The sequence below is a fragment of the Macaca fascicularis genome, chromosome 10 (assembly GCF_037993035.2).
Source record: "Macaca fascicularis isolate 582-1 chromosome 10, T2T-MFA8v1.1".
Lineage (NCBI taxonomy): Eukaryota > Metazoa > Chordata > Mammalia > Primates > Cercopithecidae > Macaca > Macaca fascicularis.
Window position 1 is genome coordinate 18,822,263 of NC_088384.1, and position 21,977 is coordinate 18,844,239.

A 21,977-nucleotide genomic window follows, 5' to 3' on the forward strand; every position below is an offset into this window, starting at 1 on the left:
GGTACCATCTAGAGAAGGTGCCCCTCTGACAGTTATAAATATATTAAGTAGAAAGATCTCAAGTACACATTGTTGAATGGGAAACAAGCAGAATACTATATGTGATATTATGTGGTATTCCACTATTTTTAGTGTTCTACTATTCATGTTTCTAAGAGAAAAACTATAGATTTGCTATGGGTGCCTATGTATGTAAATGTATAGGAAGAAAAGGATTTGGAGAAGGAACTAAAGTGTGCAACAAGTAACACACTTTTCTGAAAAAGTAATCAGAAAAGATTTTACTCTTCTCCGATTTTAGATAGATAGATAGATAGATAGATAGATGATAAATAGAAATGGATATATCATAGATCATAAATATATCATTTAGCAATGTATCATATACACAGAGATACATACATGGACATAGAATGCATGCATATACTTGTAGCTCTTAAAATGTAGATAAAACAGGCCAAGATGGTACAAATTGTTATTCCCCTTGTATAAATAAGAAAACTAAAGCTCAAAGATTGCCCATATGTGCCTAGGCACACACAGCCAGCAAGCCCCAGAGGAAGGAGTGGAGCTCGGATCCGCCCTCCCCATTGCCTTTCCACCACCCCACCCTGCCTCTCAAGGCCACCCAGGAGTTGACTACGACAAAAGGTAGAAGAAGCGGCCTCCTTGTCCATACTGGCTGGAATGGTAAAAGCCAAATGCAATGGAGAATTGTGTTTTTGTTTTTGTTTTTAATTAATGAACCTGTTGGAATGTGCCATTCAGCAGTGGAGCTGAATGATTCCTGCTGTTCCTGCAAAACAAACAAAAATCCCTCAACCCAAGCTACTTCTGTGGCCACTTTTCTAGCCTTATCTATCCAGGGATTGTGAAAGGGACACAGAACTGTCCGAGGGGCACCTTCTCCAGCTGAGACCCAGTCTCCTGACTACCCCCCTGGCTTTCCTCCCACCACACTGGCAGACTGGGTACCTTCCCCTGGGGACCCCTAACTCGTTCCCACCTGTAAGTGAAAAGTCTTGAAGCCCTGAAATGGCTTGTCTCTATTAACTTTACTTCTCCCTGGGCCACCGTGAGACAAACCAGGTCCTTTTATTACTGAGACTTGATGGCTTCAAGGGTCTTTTCCAGTTCTAATATCCAAAGAACATTAGAGTTTTCCTCTATGATGCCCTAGAATAACAATAAGCTCTCCCTCCCTGAAGATGATGTTTAACTAAAACCTCTGGCCATTTTGGCTGTCTTCATATTTTTAAAGAAAACCCAAATGTAGAAGAAAGGCATTCTTCAAATGTTAACCATCCATTCCATCTCCTGGTCACCTTAGAATATCATGTGTCAATGAAAGTTGACACATTTTTGAAGCATGGTATAACTGATAATATGTTTTAGCTGTATCATTTAGCAACTAGGTGGCCGTAGGCAAGCACAGTCTCTTCAGCCTCAGTGTTTTCCTTCTGAAAAATGGGTGCAATGCCTACTCTTAAGGTTGCTGGGCGGGGGAGGGAGTGAAAGAGATGGCATTTGGGAAGTGCTTGCAACCAGGAGGGGCCTGAGAGATACCTCTTCCTTCCTCCAGCCGGATAACAGCTCTCCTCTTTCCATGGTTCCCAAGATATCCACAGCCTGGGTCCCCCAGACTTGCCCTACCAAGTGCTGGCACCTCTCCAAAGTCTGACTCTTTCTATTTTCCTTAAGTTGCAAAGCCCAGTGTTGAGGTGTCATTGTGTGTGAGAGGGAGAGGGAATGGATCTGGTTTCTTTGAAAATGGCTTCTTTGCTAAAACGACAACTTCAGATCTGATCCTAAAAAAAATCTGCTGGCACTGGCCCCTGTCAAAACAATTTGGAGATATCCAGGGGCCATCCTCTGGGGCTGGCAGCCGGCCCCCCAGCTGAGCCTCATGCTCAAATTCCCAACAGGCTCAGAGGCAGGCCCCAAACATGCTCTATCCTACAGCCCCATTCCTCCCATGCAAAGGTGGCCGGAGAGGAGGAGAGAAGGACTTGGCATTCTGAAGCAAAATTCTCTCTCTCTGCTGCACCCCCCTCAGGCCTGCCCGCCACCTTTGCAGAAGCCACACACACACTCACGCACGAACATTTTCAGAAAGCCCTTGGCACAGCCCAGCCCTTCCTAAGCTGGACAGAGCTGCCAGAGTGGATCTGCCCTGGCTGAGGCTGCCTCCTTCATCCCCAGCCCCCTCCCATTCCTCTTCTAGAGTTAAGGTTTTGTCAGGAGTTTCAGGGGCAATGACTGGCCAGGGAGGGGGGGCCATAGACATCCTGCCTGCTTCCAAGTCCCTTTCTTTCCCCAACAGTGTGTCTTATAAGTTGTCATGTAGTTTATTATTCTCCTAAACACTTCCATAGGGTACAGGGCCTGGAGTTGCCATAGAAACACCTTTTAACTCCTCCTCCCCCAGAACGCCGTGCCAGGCCCTAGGACTTTGGGGAAAAAAAGACAGAAAGAGACACCTGTGGATGAGCAGAGAGAGAGGGAAAGGCCATCAGGCAGCCCCCCGGGAGAGGGCCGGGCCAGGCCTCCTGTGCCTTTTGCTAGGCCAACATGGCACCAAGCCATGAAGAGAAAACCACCATGATGGTTTTAAAAGAGGAAGTTGACAGGCTTGCATGAACACCTTTAGGGGGCTACAAAGTTGACTGGTGGGGTGGTGCAGGTCCCAAGGAATGGGGAGCTCCTTCATATTTTTTTGAGGGAGAGAATGGACAGAGTTTCAACCCAGACTGGAAACCAGAAAGGCTCTGAGCAAGGAAACTTGGGAGCCAAGTACTGGATGCCAGCAGGTTGCTGTGCAAGGCGAGGGAGGTCGGCAGGCAAGCAGCTCACACCCACACCTCCCATTTTAAAAGCATTAGCTCATCCCTGCCACTAGTGCAGTGCACCAAAGCCAGGCAGAACAATTTGGGATCTGTGCCAGAGCATCGAAGATTTTTTGTTTCTTTTTTTTCTTTTAGATTCCATAATCTCCTGGTCTTTGGGTACTTCCTGGTAACTTAGCTTTTCTCTGGGAAATTTATGAAGAGGAGCAAGGGAGCTATTTCTTGAATCAATCCAGAGAAATTGTAAGAAACTTTCTGCATCGCTCAGACCCACCGCAGGAAACCTAAGCAGTAAACAGACGGGAAGGCCCCCATTGGAAGCAGGATCTACTCACGCTGTTTGCACTTTTCCGTCATCAATTTCTAGGGTAGAAACCCCAAAGCAAAGGGCAAGGGGGAAGAATGGGGACCCACTCCCACTACATACCAAAAAAACATAGATGAACCCACCCAGCTCATTTTCCAGCAGAAAAAGACTTGGGCTGCACCCCTGCACACCCTGATTCCACCTGCCAGCCTCCTGGCCGCATGTGTGCGCTCCCCCTGGGCAAAACTGGAACTCAGCTGTAGCAGCAACTCCCCACACTAATCAGGTGGGAATGTCACCAACTGGGATGAGGAGGGAAAGGATAAGTGGAATGTGGGTGAAGGTGGTCACGGGAAGAGGGAGGAAAACCCTCCCCAGGCTTCAGGCTGCCCAAAAGGATCTTTCTAAGCAATCCACAAACCCAGGACCAGCTGGGTTCCCCCGGAGGGGGAGGGGAGGATGTTCCCTGCAGGCCCCAGGGAGCCTCTTACAAGGGTGACCTCAGGTCACACAAACACCCTCAGCTGCCAACTGCACTGACATTCTGGTCACCACACCCCCACTCTGACCTCTAGGCTCAGCCCAGCCCACCAGCAGTGCCCCTCCTGGCCTCCACTGTCTCCCCTGCCAAGCTCCTGCCTCCTCCCCCTCCTCACCACAACACACTGGTAGAGTCCCTCACCCAAGACTCAGTGGAAAATTTCCTTCTCCTTTATGACTGTACTTAAAACACACACGCTCCATTCTTCACCTCTGAATCGACACAGGCAGAGGGCGGCAAGGCTGTCCCACCCCACCGCCCAGCCCAGCGCGTAAACACACACACTCTCCCAGGAGGGCCACTGGACTTGCACACTTTATGGGCTGGAAAGGAGGAGAGAAATGTTTCCCAGATGCCACTCCGCCTTTGGCCATCCAAACACGACTGTCCCAAACACTCCCAGACAAGCCTCCCAGGATGCTCTCGGGGCCCTCCATACACGCTAAGGAGTAGGAGGTCTACTCTTTACAGGGTGTCTCTACTCAAGACACTAAGTCCAGTCTGGAACTGTCACCGTGATGTGACCCCTTGGCAGCTTTGTTCTTTTGGTGACAAATCTGTTTTCCACTGCCCATTCTCCCCCTCCCCACATGCATTCAAGGAAAAAAAAAATAGCCTTCCTGTGAATTTTCACAGCTATGTGGTAAGTGACCCCTCGCACACGCCACCTTCTGCTGGCTATCAGCACTCTCAAACACAGTGCCTCCAGGGGGTGGGTCAACGCCACAGCTTTCTCCTCATTTTCCCCCTTAAATCCACCCAAACTTGGCAGTCCCAGAAGCTCAGTTAGCGCTTGCTTGGGAAGCCTGCAGCTGGGTTGGGTCTCAGTGAAAAGAATGAATTTCATGGGCGCAGGCGATGATGCAGACTCGGAGTACTCCGAGTTTCTCCTGCAACTTTCCGTGCACATGGCTGGCAACTTTTTTTTTTTTTTTAAACTATTCAATTTCCCAGCACTTTAGTTAGTATTCCAAGTTTGGGGAACCCACCCTTTCCTCACCCTTCTCTTCTAGCCCTTCCTCGTTAGTAGTGAATGGGGACATTTTCCAGATGTCAAAAGGACCAGTAGGAACCCCACGCCCTAAGTTAGGAAAGCAAAGGCGGCCAGGGGCTCACTCAGCCACTGTGAGCCTCCTCTGCAGGGCATCTTCCCCTCTCAGTTATGCCAGCGCCCCCGCCCAAGGACATCGAGTTTCTCCACTCCGTCCCAACCCCATTTGCCCCTCTCCTGGGGCAGAGGAAAGGAGTGGGGCTCGCCCTGCCTCCCTAAGCAGCGCTGCAGTCCCGGCTGCAGCTTGGAGCTCGGGCGGGGCACCAGGAGCGCTTACCGATGTCGGAGTTGCAGAAGGCGTCCTGGGGGTGGCTGGGCGAGCATGTGCACGCCTCGGCGCCCCAGTCCCCCAGGCTCCAGCTGCCCAGGAGCACGATGAGCCCGAGCCAAGGAGTCATTGCCGCTGCTGCCGCCGCTGCCGGGGCTGCTGCTCGCCTCTCCAAAGTTGCCGTGCACGCCGCCGGCGGGGCTGCTGCAGCCCGAGCTCGCTCGCCCGCCGGGCCGTGCGGGGCAACTTTGGCCTCCGGCGCGCTGCCCTCCGAGTGCCCAGCGGGACGGGATGGGGTGCGGCGAGGCTGCCTCGGCGCTGGCGCAGGACTCTGCGGGCGGCCTCCCTGCGAAGGAGCAGGAGCTGGAGGAGCAAGAGGAGGAGGAGAAGCCGTCTGAGCGCCCGCCGCCTTCCTGCTGCCCGCTCTGCGCCGCTGCCTGGGCGGCCGAGTGATATAGCGCTGGGCCCCCGGGGACCCCGCCTCGGGCTGTTGGGGCCCGCCCCCTCAGACCAATGGCAGAGCCGCATTACCTCATCGGCCCTCCAAAAAGGGGGCGGGGCCGGGGGCACGGGGCAACGGGGCGGGGCCGCCCCCGGACCGTTCAGATCCTTATAGGGAATAATACCGACGTGGGCACGCGAGTGGGTGGGCTGGGGCGCGGCCGGGACCGGTGCTTGCAGCTGGGTCCTCCGAGCGGCGCCCTCGTGCCCCTTCTCGTCTGCGCCCTCTCCCCACGCTCACCTGGGCCACTGGGTGCCTCTGACCCAAACCAGAACGAACTACCACCCACCCACCCCAGCAGGACCGTTTACACAGGTCAGGGGTGGCCATGTCCTAGAGACCTTGACTGAGCCTGGTGGAATCAGTGGGGGAATGCTGACTGCTACCCCGAGCAGGGACAGAGGAGGAAGACCCAAACACTCTCTCTCTCTCTGTCTCTGTCTCTCTCTTTCTCTCTCGTTCTTACTCTCTGGGATATGGGAAGCCATCTGCTGTTTGCAGAAGACTGTTTTTCTATGCTCCCCCAGAGCAAACGGGGTTCTGTATTGATTCAACAAACACGGTTCAGGATGCTGGGTTAAGCAACACAAAGCCCTTGCCCCCGTGCACATCAACGAATGCACAGGGTGATTTTCTATGATGCTAGGGCTATGAAGAAAACAAAACAGAATTCAGGGTTGGACGTGACTGGGGAGGGCGCTGCTCTCTCTGTAACAGCAAGGGAAGGGCTCCCTGAAGTGCCATCTTCGCTGAGAAGTGGACAAAGAGAAGGATCAGCTATGGGGCAAGCCACAGGAGAGAGGTACCAGGCAGGGGGAACAGCAGGTGCAAAGGCCCTGGGCATGTTTGGAAGACAGAAAGTAGAAAGGCAAGAGGAAGTGGTTCCCCGCCCATGGCTGACAGGGCTCCACCCTTCAGCAAGGGATTTGGGGGTGAGCTGATCCAAAACTCTGGTAAAACCAGGAGAATGATCCAGGATCCTAGATGACTAACTATAATGGATGATTGCAAATAACTAACACAATTACTATCCTTATTATTGACATCTTGATTCTGCTTTGTATTTTTAAAAGCGGGATTTTGTACCTCACCTTATAGCTCTCACAATAATCTTTGTAGATAGGAAAAGCAAGCACAAGTATCACTGCCACTTTCCAGATGAGGAACCCACACAGAAAGATGGGATGATTGGTGGCCAGCCAGGAACTCAAGTCACCCCTTTCCACTGCCCCTTCCCATCTGAAGAGAGACATGCATTTCCCTGAACATCAGCAGCTGTTCCATCTAACTGCAAATGGCCATTTGCAGCTGGGATCTTCCATCTTTCTACACTTGCGTCTCTTTTCCTTTCTCTTCCACTTCATCCTGTTAGAAATGCTACAAGTTTGGAACAAATAGAAACAGGGAGAAATGCAAGTTCAGCTTGTTTCTCAGAACTCCTCTGTTTACATCTCAGAGAAGTGACACTGGGACAGCAGAGGCCGAAGAATTCGTGAGAGATGGTATTTTATTTCCAAGAACATTTTTGAAACTCCTTTCTCCTGTTTGAGCATTTTAGCCATAGGAAAGGGAAACCAGTTTCCACATGATTTTGACTTGTCCCCCTCGCCCCGGCCCACCACCCAGCTTTAAAAACCCTCCCTGCCTTCACTCTAACTGTGGCCTGACTCTTAGAGATATTTCTGTCTCTCGACGTTTTTCTAGCACTGTTTTCATTGTTTTATGGGGTGTGATTCTATCACTTCTCCAACCACAGTAAGAATACTTTGAGTCCTGAGATATTTAACCACACTGCCTTTTAGCCCTCTGAGAACCAAATAGGGTCTCAGGAGACTGGAGAGCATGGGTGTGGCCAACAGCTGACTGAGTCCTGAGCAAAGAGTGCCCTGGAGGCCACTCTAAGGATCCAGGTTGAATGAGGGCGTACGTGGTGGAATTCGAGAGATTCGCTTATCCCCGTACTCCACATGACTTATTCCACAGTCATGTGGAAGGTTTTAGAAGACTTTCCAGACCAAATCCACTTTGGATAAGCATCTTACATGATAGAGGCCCTCTCTTCTCTTTCTTTTCACCTTACAGTTTTGTCCAAAGTGCCGATATTTTCTCCAACGGAAGGCCTTGCCTGGAATTTAAGTATCAAGTAGATAACTTCCACTGAACTTCAAGCAGCAGTTTTCTCATAGAAAGCATCGGAAGCGTTTTATTCCGGCAGCTACTTAATTATGAAAGCACAAGTGTAATCTGATCTTTTTTCCAGCTGAAAAGTAATGAAATCACCTTTCGGTTAATTTCTTCTCACTCCTGATCCTAAGCTGGTCCACACAGTGTCTTGAAGTTCAGCGAATTCCAAGAGCTTTTCAGTTGGGATGTTCTCTCTTATTCCTAACCTGAGTCAGTTCCCCTCTGCCAACCGTGTGAAGGCAGTTTGGTTCTCACCGTAAGGAAAAGAAAGAGCAAACTCCATGAATCCTTGCGTAGGGCAGTCCTCCTGCTAGGGTCACCCCCTTCAGCAGGCACCCATCAGTCTGGATGTCATGGTGTCCATGAGCCTAATAATATGTAAGAATTGTTTATTCAATGCCACTTAATAAGATAGGTGGGGTGAACCTGAGGCTAACGGTAAGAATGAAGATGCAGGCTGGGTGCGGTGGCTCATGCCTGTAATCCCAGCACTTTGGGAGGCCGAGGTGGGCAGATCACGAGGTCAGGAGTTCGAGACCATCCTGGCTAACACGGTGAAACCCCGTCTCTACTAAAAATACAAAAATTAGCCAGACGTGGTGGCGGGCGCCTGTAGTCCCACCTACTCGGGAGGCTGAGGCAGGAGAATGGAGTAAACCCGGGAGGCGGAGCTTGCAGTGAGCGGAGATCGCTCCACTGCACTCCAGCCTGAGCGACAGAGCGAGACTCCATCTCAAAAAAACAAAAACAAAACAAAAAAAAGAATGAAGATGCAGGCTCTCCTGCTTTCCCTTGACAGCTAAGAACAATGATAGATTTATAAATCTGGGAAGAACTGAATAAGTTTCAAGATCTATCTGGCCCGTCTACCCACGTACCAGGATGACCTGGTATTCCCTTTCCTGGAACTTTTCTAGGAAAGGTGAGTTCATATCCACCCTCTGTGTATCAAGTTATAGGATGCTAGAGTCTGTGGGAAGAGAAGTCGTAAAAAGGACCTCAGAAACTACCCATCCTTGTTTTAAATGTGGGAAAAAGAAGGTTCAGACAGGTGAAGGAACGTGCCCATTTGCAGGGCTCAGTCCTCCAAGCTGTAAGGTGTGGCCCATGCTTGAACTGTGGCCTTGGAAACCCCAGCCATTCACAGATCTCGTATCTGCTTTTCCGATCTGCAGACAGATTCGTGTGAGTCTCTTTGTACAGTGCTCAGCCCACAGAGAACTTTTACATACATGGATTAAATAATTATCTACTATGATAATAATCGCCCTCTGAGCCAATCAGAAGAAATACAGGTTTATCCTTATGACAGGTTTATCTATTTTTTCCCTTCCTAAATTACTAGCTAATGCATTCCAAACATATCACCATAGAAAGGCACATGAAAACTTTGTTTCTGGGAAATGAAAAGAGAGTAGAGTGGAAAAAAAAAATCAAAATACCTGAGATTCATTCCCAGTGTTGCGGAATAGCTGTGCACCTGCCTTAGTCAGGTCACTTTGCCTGTCCAGGTGTCAACTTCTGTGTTTATTGGATGAAAGATAGAACTCAGTGGTATCTAGGATCCCTCTCGCCTCAGAAACTCCAAGGTTCCACGGAAAATCCTGAAGGACAAGTGAATGCTTCTGAAGGGGAGATGAGTCCTGCCATTTAAACAGGTTTGACACAAGGGAACGTACCCAAGACTGAAGACCATCCATCAGTTTCTCAACCAACACTGAGTTCCTATACTGCTACCTCCCCCAAGAATCGATGCTGAAAACAGAATTTCAGAGAAGATTGTGATGCCAAAGTCCTCGGAGAGACGGGGTCTGGCTTCCGGTGGAGCCCAGGGTAGTTGTGTGTTCACCTGCTCGTTTGTCTCTTGGATCATAGCACTAAAAGGTTAGGAAGGAGTCTTTTTTATCTCCATTTTTTTTGGTCTTCAGAAGTTATTGAATTCTTCCACATCCTTCAGACCTCAGCTTAGATGTCACCTCCTCCGGGAAACCTCCTCTGATTCCTCTCCCATGTATCCCCACAACACCCTGTATTAACTTCTTCGACAATACTTAGCTGACTCTAATGTGATTGTTTACCCACCGGTTTCCCTTCCTGGACTGTAAGCCCCTAGTAAACAGGGATCAAGTGTTGGTAACAACGAATTTAATAAGTATGGGTTGAATGGGTCCAATGATCAGCACCACCGACCCCTTTCCAGCATTCGGACAGGCAGGTGGTGGTGGCTCCTTGGAGAGTTCACGGAGCTCTATCCCTCTGGCCAGTGCTAGGGGGCGCTATAAGCCAGAGAACACCCATTTGCTCAGTCTGCAGACCTGGTCGGTCGTCTCACTGCAAGGGCGGGAGAGCACAATTCCACACTCATCGGTGGGGTGCGGGTGCCTTTGAGTGGGTGAAGCTCACCCCTCCCATCTGCCATGGCCACAAAGCTCTCAGTCAACATCCCGTCTGGGTTCGTGGCTGCCGGAGCTCCTCCACCCCTGAGCTGGCCACATGTCAACCAAAGGGGGAGATGCTCTCTGGGGAAGCAACATAGTTGTGAATCATTGGTTTGGGGGCCTTAGGGTGGTCTGGGAACACTGCAGAGGATGCCACAGTCCCACTCTTCCAGGGCAGAGCTGGGTTTTGGAAATTCAACCTGGAGAAGGTGCTGTCATTTCTGTTGCCTCATAGGGAAGCTCCTGTTTGCTTTCCTCCCTCTTCCCCTCCAGACCCTAGCCACAATGCCTTCCCCCAAGCCCCACAGTCCATGTGAAAGTCATTATATTCAAAATGGCCTTTTCCAAGCAACAGACAGCCTGGTCCACCCATCCCTCTGAGCCCTGGCCAGACCCTCAGTGGGGTTACTGCCTACCACTGGGCAATTCTGAGCCTAAGATGCTAGGTACTGCAGGCTCTCTCTGTGTCTGACACCAGCAGGGGGTAAACACCTTTCCTTGCCTCCATCTGGAGCCAATTTCATGGCAGTAAAATTGCCCCAGCTCTCCCCCAGCCCTGCCATCAAAGTGAAGATCCCTCCGTAAGAGTCTCTGGCTACATTCGCATGAATCCTGAGGTTTTCATATTTCTTTCGACAGGGATCTACTCCCAGTGTTTTTAAGCCGGAAAACATATGTGTGCAGTAAAGCCGTGTTGTATCCTGTGTTATCTAGGGTGGTGGGAAATGGAAAGCAGAGTCAAATATTCCAGTTCTTGTTTTCATGTGCATGTATGTGTGTGTATGTGTGTTCTAATGGCCATATATTCAAGCAGTCAGTTATTTCTGTGAAGGATAATATGAAATGGAAGGGGAAGAACTTCTCCCCAACCCTGTTTTAATGTCTTCCTTATGCTCTGGAGTTCATGTGTTTTTCCTTTAAAAACGAGTAGCTCCTTTGTGGTTTCTTTGAAGGTTGCATGCACAGCTTCACACAGAGAATACACATGAGCATCTCAGGCAGGCGCTCTCATGCCCTGGGAGGGAATGGGATGGACATGTGGTTGGTCTCCTGTTAGACTGGGCTGGAGGTCTTGTTTCTCCAAGGCACATGAGCTCTCTTCAGTGGAGCCTGCTGGAACTGACATGGTCTTGTCCTGTGATGTGGGGACAGTCCAAAGAGCAGTTAACACCATTGATGGCATCCTTATTTAAACTTGGCTGCTGAGACCCTACTCTCTCTGGGATTTCGCTTTCTACCTTTCCAACTGTACCTTCTCAGTCTTCTTGGCAGACTCCTCGGGTTCTTCCTGAAATTAAAATGTAGCTTTTTCCCAATTTTCTGTTCTTGGCTCTCCCCCCTTCCCTTTTAGCCTCCACACTCTCCCTGGCCAACCCCAAGTACCCCCATGGTCTCTACCATGCTATGTGCACTGGAGTGCAAACTGCAAGCAACAGTGTCCATCTGATTGCTTGTCTTCTATCTCCAGCTTCCTCCTGCCCAATTTCACCTGGAGATCCTATGGCCTCCTCGGACTCCAGGTGTCCAAAACTCATTGTCTTTTCCCCTAGTCCCCTCCGGGGTTACCCATTCTGGAGGATGACACCATCACTCACCAGGTCCTATAGATTCTCACTATCCACATGTCTTCTAACCATCCCTTCCTCTCAGGCTTACCATTTCTACCTTGGATCAGGCCCCCGTGGATTCTTTCCTGACAATTTCAATAGTGACATAATTGGTTACCCTCCCCATAGTCTTTCAACTTCAACTTTGCATTGCTGCTTCTGTACATTTTTTAAAATATAAATCTGAAAGCATGCTATTCTTTGCTTGAAATGATTCACTTGTGCTCCGTGGCCTTCTGAACAAAGTCTTAAGCTCCAAAGACAAACAAGGCCCTCTGTGATCTGGCTCTTCCCCAGGGCCCCACGGTCCACAGCTGAAGGAGGCCCTCTTCACAGAGAATACAATGAGATGGCTGCCCCTGCAGTTATACAACAGCAGGCCCTGTTCTTGCTTATCTCTCTAAACCCATGCTGCCCTCTTCCAACCCTTTATATGCCAGCTATCGGTTTCTCTGAGCCTTGTTCACAATGCACTCTTGGCCTGGAATCCAGCCGCCGCCAGTGTATTCCCCTACCCTCCTCCACCTCATCTGCCAGGAATCACATATTCATCTTTCAGGATTCAGCTAGAGTCACCAATTAGTGAATATTTTCTGGTCCTCTCTCTGCCCCAGCAGAATGGACCACCCCCTCTCAGGCCTCTCCTCTTCTCTCACTCACCTCCCACCCACACTGGGTCCTCCAGGCTTCCAGCTGGGCTCCTCACACACTCTGTTGCCCCTAGTGGTTGATATCCCTGGTTCTCCTCTACATTTTGAGCAAATCCAGGTACTTCTGTGACTGCCTAACACAGCATATGCACATAGTAGGCACTTAACAAATATTAAAGGAATAAACTAACCAATGAATGGAGTGGAGAAAAGGAGGAGTCAGAGTATCGCCTTCACACATTCACCCCAACAGAGGTTCTGAAATCCAGCTCCTTGGGTCCAGAAACTCAACTAGATGAGGCTCTCTCAGTTGATCAGTCTCACAGACTGATTCTAAGAGCCCAACAAACCAACCACAATCCCACTGGGCTTGTTTCTCATGAGGTATTTCATTGTCACATAGGCTAGAGGACTCATCTCAACACCACCCCCATATTTTCCTCCTGATCGTCACAAAGAGCTTCATGTGAAGCTAGTTTCTCATCAGAAGGTTGCTTTGGTGTATGTAGATTCAGAACACAGGAATTGAGGGCATCATAGGAAGGGTCTTTCAGCTGAGATATCCTGGAATTCTCCTTTTCCTGGAAGCAAAAGCTTTGCTGAGGAAATGCCAGTGCTCACAACCACTGGCCAAAGCCTCTCTTCCTGAACAGTGGCAATGCTGGACACACAAATGCCAACTGCGGGCTCTTGGATCTTCTTGGTTCTCGGCACCAGGCTGGCCACTCTATCCTTCTCTTCCGCAACACTTTCTTTGCACTTAGAATATTGAAATTCATTTAGCTTCTACATTTTAGTATATAAGCCACCACTGAAAGATTACCCCCAGGTCAACTTGTTTGGGCTCTGGTATTCCCAGATTTTTCAAATCTGCCCTTGCTGTATGTTGATTTACTACCACAGATGGCTAAGCACAAGCATGGTGCATGAGTGTATGGCTTCAGTAAGACAGACGACCTTGTTTCCAGGTTCTGGGTGTGCCCTTAATTATGAATCCTCCACTGACAATCTCCATTTGCCTCACATCTTATGTGTCATAGTGTGATGACCAAGTCTTTGGAGGAAAGGGACAGGGTCCTCTCCTTCCTTCCCTCCTTCCTTCAGATATCCACCAGACATTGACAGAATGTCTATTACTCCATGCTAGGCCCTGGAGATACCACCATGAACAAGGCATAGACCTGTTCCCAAGGAGCTCCCAGTCTTCTGGGAGAAAAAGACAAGAAAATAATAGTTGGTGGTAAGAACTACAGTGGGATAGTCAAGTGTGCCATGAGATCGTAGAGCTAACTATCCAACCAGACAGCAGGGAGGTGTTTAGGAACTCATATCATGGTAAGACAGAAGGTCAGAACTAGGAGAGAGCTGTGGGTTACCAAGTTGAACTCCCTCATTTTACAGATACACAAACAGGCCTAGAGAGGTAGACACCAGATTATTGGCAGAAGCAAACAAACAATCAGACCCCTTAGTCCTCGTCATCTTCCCGTCACTACAGGCTGCTCTAATTCAGTGCTGGGTCCATGAGAGATAATCAGTAAATAATTATCTCCCTGCTCTGCAACTCGTCAACCTTGGAATGATAAGCTGAAAAATGTTTCTAAGACGAGTAAAAGAGAAGAACTTGCATTAGTTGAATACCTGCTATGTACAAGGCACTTCCAATACAGTATTCCCTCTAATCCTCACAACCCTTAATAATAGGTACTAGGTATTATGGTATTATGCCTATTTTAAGGAAACTGAGGCTCAAAGAAGTTAAATTGCATGTTCAGTTTCTTACATGCAAGGAAGTGGCAGAGCTGTGATTCAGATGCAGGGGTCGCTTTCCAAACCAGCACTCTTTCTGAAGACTTCAAAGTGAATGTGCCCACAGGCTCATTGGGGCATTTGCAGCACTGGTGATTTTCTCTTTATCTTTTGGGTTCTCATTGAGTGCTCAGAGCTCTTGATGCAGCCAAGCAGAGAGAAGTATAGTACCTACCTCTGATGGCCAGGGAGGGGGCTTTATCAGCAGGCAAGTGAGATGCATCTCTGTTTCATTTGGTTTGCAATGGAGAGAAGGCAGGAGAAGTGACTTGGCAGGCAATTTCTAGGGGTGTGGGCGTGTCCTTCCTTACTCAAAATTTTGATAGATGCCATAGGAAATTTACATTTGTATTACAAAGATAGGGCCCAGAACCCAGAGGCAAGCTGGTGGCATACTCATCAGTCTATTTTAACAGCTAATGAACCTGGCTTCATTTCCTCCAGAAATTTCAAACATGAGATTGAGGCAATATACCAGGTTACTATCCTAGTCCTACCACATAAAATATCTGTGTGACCTTGAGTAAATCAATGACTCCTTTCTTTAAATGTAAAACCAAGTGGGTTGGATTTAACAATCTCTCAAAATTTCCCATGGAATATTCTAGAAGGCAGCCCAACAGGGAGGTTAGGAACCAACCAAGGCCTTTGATGTCATAAGCCTGAGTTTTAATCCTTCTTCGCTTTTTCACTCTGACCTTGGACAAGTTCCTTAACCTCTCTCTGAGCCTCAGCTGTCTCGTGGTAAAAGGGAGGAAAGATGCATACCTCGTAGGATTTTCATGAAGATCAAACACTGTAAGCTGAATAAGATGCATGGCACAGCGCCTGGCACATAGTAAATTCTCACTGAGCATTATGTATACCAGGGTGTGGCCCCAGGGGTATAAAGATGAATGAGAACAGCTCCTGCCCTCAAGTAGCCTACAGTCTAGTGACCTGTGCTTGTAAAGAAAGAGCATGTGCTTATATCCCCTTTGACTTTGTAATTAATACTCAAAGAAGGGTTGGAAGAAAGGAGGCAAAAGAGAATAAAAAACACTTGATAGTCTTAACTAATTCCTATAGAGTGCCTGCTGGGTACCAGGTGTTCTTCTAGGCAGTTAGCATATATTAATTTGTACCAATTCTTATAGTAAAAGCCATGAGGTAGATGAGATCACCATTGCCATCCCTTTCCATCAGCAGTGAAAACTAAGGTACACAGAGATTATGTCACTTACTCAAGATTACATCGCCAGTATGCTGCGGTGCTGGAATCGGAAGCCAGAGCCCATCCTCTTAACCACGCCACCACCCTGCCTTCTCAAGCAGAAGGTGAGCATTTGGAAAATAAGAAGGGATGCAAAGGTCAGATGCCCAGTTTCGGAAACCAGATGGGTCTTTCTTTGCAGAATGCCTGTACCCGCCAATCAAGGGTGAGGAACCATTAATTAGATATGGCCCCTATCAGAAGCGACACTTAGTAGGGCATCGAGTTTGTCGGCAGCCCCTCTTGGAGAACAGTCCTCAGCCAGGTCAATATGCCTTCCAGCCCTTGGGGTAAGCGCCGAAGTTAGAATCAGAACATTTGAGTCCTATCTCCCCCAGCCTCCTCCATTGCTCTCTAAGCATAAATTGAATCCCTATAAAGTGAAGGCAAACATCTAATTCACAGAGGCAGCTGCAAAGATCAAACAATAAGTAAGTAACGTTTACTGAATGCTGCTATGTGCCAGGTCCTATTCTATGTAATATGCAAGTGTAAACGTATGTAATTCACACAACTCTATGATGTAGGGGCTGTTATGATCATGCCCATTTTATGGAAAAGAACACTGGGGCACAGCGGCGTTTAGTAATGTAGCCAAGATTACACAGTTAATAGTGGTGGAGCCAGGTTTCCAAGTTCAGCGTCCCATCCTGCACTCCTCACTATCTCTGTGTACTCTAGTGATCAGTTAAAAAGATTTTGTGAACACTAAATGTGATTGTGTTTCTTTTCTCTGGTAGTCACGTCTTAGGTCTTTGTCCATTCTGTTCCCTGGACCTTTTCTCCTAGCTACCCTTACTTGTCTGCGATGGTGAAGAGCAAGGTTCTAGAGACCCCAGTGCTGCACTGGCGCTGGCTCGCCCTGGCTTGTCAGAGCCAATTGTTATACGTTCGGGAATTTTGCAAGTCAGTCATTAAACATAGGTGTTATTTAAAGTTTTGGCCGGGCACAGTGGCTCACACTTTGAGAGGCGGAAGCAGGTTAATAACTTGATGCCAGGAGTTTGAGACCAGCCTGGCCAACATGGCGAAACCCTGTCTCTACTAAAAATACAAAAAAATTATATTTTTGTATTTTTACTCCCAATTAGCTGAGACTCCCAGTTTTTGTATTTGTACTCCCAATTAGCTGGGACTACAGGTGTGGTGGCACGTGCCTGTAGTCCCAGCTAATTGGGAGGCTGAAGCACAAGAATTGCTTGAACCCAGGAGGTGGAGGTTGCAGTGAGCCGAGATCATGCCACCGCACTCCATCCTGGGTGACAGAGCGAGACTCTGTCTCAAAAATAAATAAAGTTTAATTTAATTATATGTTATAACTAATAAATTATATTAACGAACACTTGAAACTCCTCACTCCCTAATTATTTATTACCGTATACTCTTGTCTATGCTTTCAGGGTAACTTCCATCTGTTGTGTCTGTATGATGGAAATTTTATATAATGATGTGCTACTGCATTCAGGAGCATTACCTTGGTAACTTAAAATTGTATATGATGGAAGTATTTACACCACAGAAATTGGCAAACACTGCAAATGAGGGTTTTTTGTACTGTAGAGCTACTTGTTAAATATTTACCAGCTCACTACTGCCTTTTCTTAACTGCGTTACCTTCGACAAGTAACTTAACCTTCTTGTGCCTACGTATCCTGGTCTGTAATACAGGGACAACAATAGCACCTACCTCACAGAATTATAAGGAATAAACAAGATGATGTATGTGGAAAGGGTTTAGCAGAATTCCTGGCACAGAGCCAGCCAATCAGTGAATGGCCACTGTCAATATTATTAAGACAATCTATAAGTAGCCTTCCCTCCCACCCAAGCTGGAAGCACCCATCAGAGATGAACTGACTTGAAGTTCATCACCCTGAACTGGGATTGTCAGTTTCTGTGTAACTTTCCCTCTTTAGAAAGTGAGCTAATTGACAGGGCTAATTGAATTTCCTCTTCCGAGAATGTAACACAATACTGATACCCAGTAGGTCCTCAACAAATTGTTGGATTAAATTTAGTTAAGGAAGTTTAGAGGCTACTGAAAAATCAGAATTAGGAAACATGGAAGCTTCCCCAATCACATAAATATTTAAGTATTAATAATTCTCCACACAAAAGCATTGCTGGAACATTCTGTTTGGAGTTTATTTCTTAGGAGTACCCTATAGAAAGGTCATTCAGGAACTGAAAGCACCCTGAATTGGTGCCTGGACAGATCCACTGCACACTGAACTCTGTTTTATAACAAAGTTCTCAGTGTATACAATATGGAGTCCTCTGATTGTCTTAGCGGGTCAAGTAGGAATATGACCAGTAACTTTCCAAAACACTTGAAGGTAGCTGGAACTGCATATTTAGAGAAAAAAGACCTTGATGTCACATCAACAAACTCGAAAAGAGATTGTGCATACCTGGAGTGCTTTCCTAGGCCTGGGAGGCAGTGACTGGGGGCTGGTTTCAGGAGGAAAGAAGGGGAGAGGCTGAAGGCATGTTGAAAAATCATTTTTTGTCTGTTGCTCCTTTGTATGAACTGGTTGCTGGCTTATGCAACGCCCAGTAATTAAAATGGCTGGAATGCTTTGCATTTTTAAGGCAAAGTAAAGGCGGCTCAGAGGCCTGGAGCCGGAGCCAGCTGGAGGGGGGCCCAGTGATCCTACCCTGGCCGCCCCTTGGCCTGGCAGAGGTGACTGGCATCTGGCTTGCGGGGGGAGGGGGCATGTGACAAGGAGGAGGGAGGAAGTCAGAGGTGTCTGAAGTTGCTCCTACTCCTCTCCCCTTTCCCCAGGCAGGTGGGTGCACCAAGGTGCATGCCTCTAGAATGAAGGTAGGCAAAGGCTGCCCACCTTCTAGAAGTCCGTAATGACTAGTGGCAATGCCTAAGAATGACAAACAATAATGAAGCTGTTCTTTATTAAATATCTACCATGTTTCAGGTCCTGTGTTAATAACATTGATTCCAGGCCTCTCACAGGTGCTCAAATCCTTGATAGAAAATGGTATAGTAGTTGCACATAATCTACACACATCCTCCCACGTACATTAAATCATCTCTAGATTACTTATAATATCTGATACAATGTAAATACTATGTAGGTAGTTATACTGTATTTTTAAATTCATATTATTATTATTATTTTAGATGGAGTCTTGTACTGTCGCCGGGGCTAGAGTGCAGTGGCACGATCCCTGCTCACTGCAGCCTCCACCTTTTGGTTGCAAGCGATTCTCCGGCCTCAGCCTCCGGAGTAGCTGGGATTACAGGTGCACAACACCATGCCCACCTAACTTTTTGTATTTTTAGTAGAGATGGGGTTTTGCCATGTTGGCCAGGCTGGTCTCGAACTCCTGACCTTGTGATTTGTCCACCTCAGCCTCCCAAAGTGCTGGGATTACAGGCATGAGCCACCATACCTGGCCAAATTCTTGGATTTTTTTTTTTTTTTAATAATCGTATTGTTATTTTTTATTGTTTGTTTTTTCCAAATATTTTCCATCCATGGTTGGTTGAATCCTGATGTGGAATCCACAGATACAGAGGGCCGACTGTATTATCCAATTTCAAGACAAAAAAAAAAATGAGATCATATTACTCTTTTGCTCTAAACTCTATGGTGGATCCCTAATGCACTTAAAATGAAGTCTAAATGCCTTGGCCTTCTGGCCCCAGCACGGCATTGCCCCTGCTGTGACTGTCCATGTCTCTCCCACTCTCACTTGTGTTTACACTACACTGGCCTCCTTTTCGTCCTTTAACCAAGCCAAACTCAGTCCCAACTCCAGGACTGCTCTGACCCTCCCTCTGCCTCTCCCAGGTCTTGCCGTGGCCAGCCAGATCCTTCTAATTCTGCAGCTTCCAGCTCACGTATTACCTTCTTGGGGAGGTGTGCCCTAGCGGAGGAGCACAGCCATCCCCATTCACTGGCGCCTCCCAGTGTCTCATTTTTCAGATGGATTTTTCTTTTTTGGGCTTATCAGTATCTGAAAAAAACTTATTAAAATGTTTGTTAATTGTCCTTTAATTCTCAACAATTAGTGTTTCTAATTGCACAAAGAAAACAGTTCAAGACTCCTGTCTTAGTCACTGCTCTGTCCACAGTATCCCAGATCAAGGCTCAATAAATATTTTTTTTGAAATAGTGAATCTTCACAACAACCCAATGAGGGTAGACATCATCATCCTCATTTTCCAGATGAGAAAACTGAAGCTCAGGGAGGTTAAGTCACTTGCTCAAGGACACCAATAGGAAGTGATGTCACTGAGGTCTGTATGATCTCAAAGCACATATTTTAGGATGGGTATGTATAACCTTCCCCCACAGACAGCTACTCTAGAAAACAGTAGAAAGGGTTGGGTGTGGTGGCTCACGCCTGTAATCCTAGCACTTTGGGAGGCCGAGTCGGGTGTATCACTTGAAGTTGGGAGTTTGGGACCAGCCTGGCCAACATAGTGAAACCCCGTCTCTACTAAAAGTACAAAAAATTAGCCAGGCGTGGTGGTGGACGCCTGTAATCCCAGCAACTCGGGAGGCTGAGGCAGGAAAATCGCTTGAACCTGGGAGGCGGAGATTGCAGTGAGTTGAGATCATGCTGCTGTACTCCAGCCTGGGCTAGGGAGTGTGATTCCATCTCAAAAAAATAAAAAGGAAAGAAAGAAAAGAAAACAGTAGAAAGATGGTATCTGTACTACAAGGGAAGGACTCTGGATTCAAGGCTAACTGTGAGTCTTTTAGTAGTGAAATGATGGTGGTAGAAAGAAATAAGAAAGTAAGCACTTGGGAATCACGACACTGGTGTTCTAGTTCAGTTCTGCCACCTGCATGGCCTAGGATAAGCTCATTACCCTCTCCGGACACTTTCTCACATGTGTCGAGGGTGTTTGCTTCCGCTTCCTCAAAGGACAGTTACGTGACAAGTGCATAAAGCCCCAGCACTCAATGCCCCCCTCCTGCCTCAGGATGGAGAGGGTGGTGGGGTACATGGACCCTGGAGGGAAACCACATGGTGGGAGAAAGATGCTCTTCCTAATCACCTCTGTGCTTGCCTGTGGGTAATTACAGGAATAAACAGGCTGGATTTAGAAGTTGGCACCTTCAGGCCAGGCGCAGTGGCTCACGCCTGTAATCCCAGCACTTTGGGAGGTCAAAGCAGGCGGATCACTTGAGGTCAGGAGTTTGAGACCAGCCTGGCCAATATGGTGAAACCCTGTCTGTACTAAAAATACAAAAATTAGCCAGGCGTGGTGGAGCGCACCTGTAATCCCAGCTATTCAGGATACTGAGATAGGACAATCACTTGAGCCCAGGAGGTGGAGGCTGCAGTGAGCCGAGATCACACCACTGCACTCTAGCCTGAGTAACAGAGGGAGAAAAAAAAAAAAAATAGAAGTTGGCACATTGGGGATGCTGAAGTATGGGTAGACTTTGTTAAAGACAAGTATCATCACTGGTCCTATCCATGTTGAACACTGCCTCCCTGATGAAGCCTGGTCCTTCCAGCCCCCCAGAGTCTGCCCCAGCCTCCCATTCCCGTCCCGTATTGTAGCCAAGCAGGACCTGTGCCCTTCATCCCATGACACGAGTCTCATCTTCTTCCCACCATGGGCTTTTGAAAGTGTTTTATTTTGATGTAATTCACTTACAGAAAAGTTGCAAGAATAGTTCAGAGAATTACCAGATACCTTTTACCCAGATTCCCCAAATGTTAACATATTACTAAATCCCCCCTCCTTTAGGCTGTTTAAGAATAAGTTGCAGGGCCAGGCGCGGTGGCTCACGCCTGTAATCCCAGCACTTTGGGAGGCCCAGGTGGGCGGATCACAAGATCAGGAGATTGAGACCATCCTGGCTAACACGGTGAAACCTCGTCTCTACTAAAAATACAAAAAATTCGCCGGGTGTGGTGGCGGGTGCCTGTAGTCCCAGCTACTTGGGAGCCTGAGGCAGGAGAATGGCGTGAACCCGGGAGGCAAAGCTTGCAGTGAGCTGAGATCACGCCACTGCACTCCAGCCTGGGCAACAGAGCGAGACTCCGTCTCAAAAATAAATAAATAAATAATAAGTTGCAGACATGATGCCCCTGGGCCCCTGAATATTTCATTATGTACTTCCTAGAAATAAAGGCACCATTAACTTTTGCAGTATGGAGCAGTTCAGCCCTGGAGGTACACAGGCCTGCATTCCAAACCCTAACTGTACCTCACTGTGTGCTCTTATGCAGAAGATTTTGCTTCTCTGGACCTCAGCTTCCTTGGCTACAAATAAGGACACTAACAGCACCCACCTCATATGGCAGATATGAGAATTAAATGAGCTATCCCAATTAAATGGGAGCCCTAAGGGCCAAGCACTGCTTGGGATGTGGAAAGTGTGCAGTAAGTAAATGGGATTGTATCTTGCTAGAATGCTGTATTTTTTTTTCTCCTTCTTCTTCTTCTTTGAAGTGGTTTGAATTCCTTGGATTTCTCCCTCTTCTTCTCAGGCCAAGTCTCATAGGCAAAAGCAAGACAGGTTCTGTCATTCATTC

The 21,977-nt window shown here is 47.8% G+C and overlaps 2 protein-coding genes across 8 annotated transcripts in view; one reads left to right on the top strand and one right to left on the bottom strand.

Moving 5' to 3' along the window:
- TIMP3 (TIMP metallopeptidase inhibitor 3) overlaps positions 1-5,440 on the bottom strand; it is a 61,685-nt gene extending 56,245 nt beyond the window's left edge. The window contains exon 1 of the mRNA XM_045364294.2: positions 5,023-5,440. Within this exon, the coding sequence (XP_045220229.1) occupies positions 5,023-5,143 (121 nt within the window). The 5' untranslated portion in view covers positions 5,144-5,440. The remainder of the gene's footprint in view (positions 1-5,022) is intronic.
- The window catches only part of SYN3 (synapsin III), a 548,186-nt gene that overhangs the window by 245,859 nt on the left and 280,350 nt on the right, over positions 1-21,977 (top strand). The gene's annotated exons all lie outside the window — the stretch shown is intronic.